Source organism: Carica papaya, chromosome 7, assembly GCF_054855325.1.
Source record: "Carica papaya isolate Zhongbai chromosome 7, ASM5485532v1, whole genome shotgun sequence".
In the NCBI taxonomy this organism is placed as follows: domain Eukaryota; kingdom Viridiplantae; phylum Streptophyta; class Magnoliopsida; order Brassicales; family Caricaceae; genus Carica; species Carica papaya.
This window is the reverse complement of record NC_142315.1, coordinates 21,044,038-21,046,288: the sequence shown is the minus strand read 5'-3', so window position 1 is coordinate 21,046,288 and position 2,251 is coordinate 21,044,038. Positions and strand designations below refer to the sequence as shown.

At 44.2% G+C, this 2,251-nt stretch overlaps 1 protein-coding gene across 1 annotated transcript; it reads right to left on the bottom strand.

Moving 5' to 3' along the window:
* Nucleotides 1-364: 364 nt before the first annotated feature.
* COL4 (zinc finger CONSTANS-like protein) lies at nucleotides 365-2,103 on the bottom strand. Its single transcript, XM_022037764.2, has 2 exons — nucleotides 1,282-2,103; nucleotides 365-1,081 (listed from the first exon to the last, which is right to left on the bottom strand). The coding sequence occupies exons 1-2, from the start codon at nucleotides 1,984-1,986 to the stop codon at nucleotides 761-763; spliced, it is 1,026 nt and encodes a 341-aa protein (XP_021893456.2). The 5' UTR covers nucleotides 1,987-2,103; the 3' UTR covers nucleotides 365-760.
* Between the last annotated feature and the right edge of the window lie 148 nt (nucleotides 2,104-2,251).

Sequence of the window (2,251 nt, the reverse complement as noted above, 5' to 3'; positions counted from 1 at the left end):
ATAAGTATGATACATATTAGTGTAACTTAAAATTTATTTTGATGTATAAAAAAATGTAAAATATGAACAATAATCTTGTCCAAAATTGGTAACTCCACATTTTTTTTAGGACCTCCGATTGAGGAAAAACTTTTTTCCTCTCTCGCATTTTTGACCAAACTATATATATGGCATATCCATCAACCCAAATTTAAACAACCATGTTTTATGTTGAAGGAATATTAAATTAAGGAAATGACACAAACTTTTGGAAAAATTAAGTAAATAATAGGAGAGTAGTAAATCAAATTTTGTATGCATGTAGATTGGAATCCAATATTACTTAGTATTTTAGAACGGCAGGCAGTTCACCACTAACAAAGCATTAAGATATAATGATAAATTAATAATTTCAACAAAAACCATAAGCTCCAAAATAATGTGAGAAAAAAAGTTGGTGAGCTTTACAGCTCTAAAACTAGCATCACCTTAGTACAGGTCCATTTTGATCAAAGCCTATTTGCTACGACTTAAAAAACTTCTACAAACACCTCCTACTCGACCATATACACAAAACACACCCCCCCACCGTTCAAGGTTTCAACTGCAGCTTCCCCAAAACCAGAAAATTAATAATAATTAATAATAACCAACTTGGTGAAAATGGTTGGCAAAACCCAAAATTTGCCCAAAAACTAAAAATTACTTGGTACCAGGACGGAGAGTAGAATCTTTTTTTTATTTATGATTACAAGGTTTTATGATAATTAGTTTTTAGAATTTAAAAGGTCGGAACGATGCCGAATCCGTAGATACTGTTGCGATCGGCGTCGACTTCGATGTCGGTTCGCTTGGCGAACCTTCCCTTGATGCGCGGCCTCATCTCGGCATACGCTTTTCGTGATGCGTACCGTATCGTCTTCTCGAACTTGCGATTCTTTCTTTTCTCTCTGTACCTCAACACCCTCGCTTCTCTGTCGGCTGATGAAAGCTGCGCCGCCGTCTGATTTCCTGACTCCGTTCCCCTACTGTACGGATTTGTTATGTCAGCCATTGATCCTCCATCTGGCACCACGCCAACATCCACCGACGATGAAGACACCTGTGCCGCCAACCACACAATCACTTCTCCTCTCACTTTAAAACTATATGCTTCTCTTTTTGTGGTAACAGTTATTTTCAAATCAAATAATATTTTAATCGGAGCTGATTATTTTCTTGTGTTTTACTTAATTTTCTGACCAACCAAACAATTTCTTAATTAGTTAGCGTAAGAAGTAAAAAGGGGAGAAGAGAGCTTACACTGTGACTGAGAGAGTGACCGTTGTACCCGTAAGGAAAATATTTGGAGGCGCCAAAATCCAGGTCGAAGCAGTGCTCGTTCACCAATGGAGCCTGCACGCTCCTGCTCTGCACCGGAACCACTCCATCTGTGCCGGAACTGTTCTGTTCTTGGGCCTCCAGTTTCGGATCAACCGGCCCGTAATCAAGATCCAGATACGGATCCATGTCTGAGAACATGAATTGACCAGTATTCAGGTCAGGGCTCGCCGCCACTGCCTTCGAGTTCGGGTTCGGCAGAAGCCACGATGCTGCCTCAGCCTCCTCCCTGCTGACGTCAGCGTCGCCGTCGACGTCGGAGAAGTAGCGATCGTCCAGGAAGTTGACAGCAGTTGCTGCAGCGTTGGGCTTGACTGCTCCGGGAGCTGAGGCAACGGAGTCATAGAAGGGGGTGACGGGAACGCGCTCGTGCCTTCTGGCTAGCGGGTTTGCGGAGTGGATATCACGGTCGCAGGTGACGCAAAGGGCGGCGGCGTCGGCTTTACAGGTGACATGAGCCGGCGCCTGCTCGCAGACCTCGCACACCCACACCCTCGCGTGGCGGGAAGCGAGCTTGTTCGCAGCATGAACCTTGGAGTCGCAATTGACGCATAGAAATGCTGAATCAGCCCGGCAGAAGAGAGTTGCCGTCGCCGATTTGCAGGAGTCGCACAACTTGGACGCCATTTTCTGAATTCACGGCGTAATTTGTAAGATGTTTTTTTCCCTTTTCCCGCTCCGTCTCTTAATTTCTGTAACTAGAACTGTGCAGACAATAATACAGTTTCTCTTTCTCTCTGTATAGCTTTGATGGTTGGGGAGGCAGCAGTGGAGATGTGTGTCAAGGGGTCTATCTAGTGGGGCCAGGGAGATCTGTGAGGTGACCAATGAGAAGAGTACACGTGGATGAACCTTAGCCAAAAATGGGGATTTTATGAGGGACTGAGAAGTT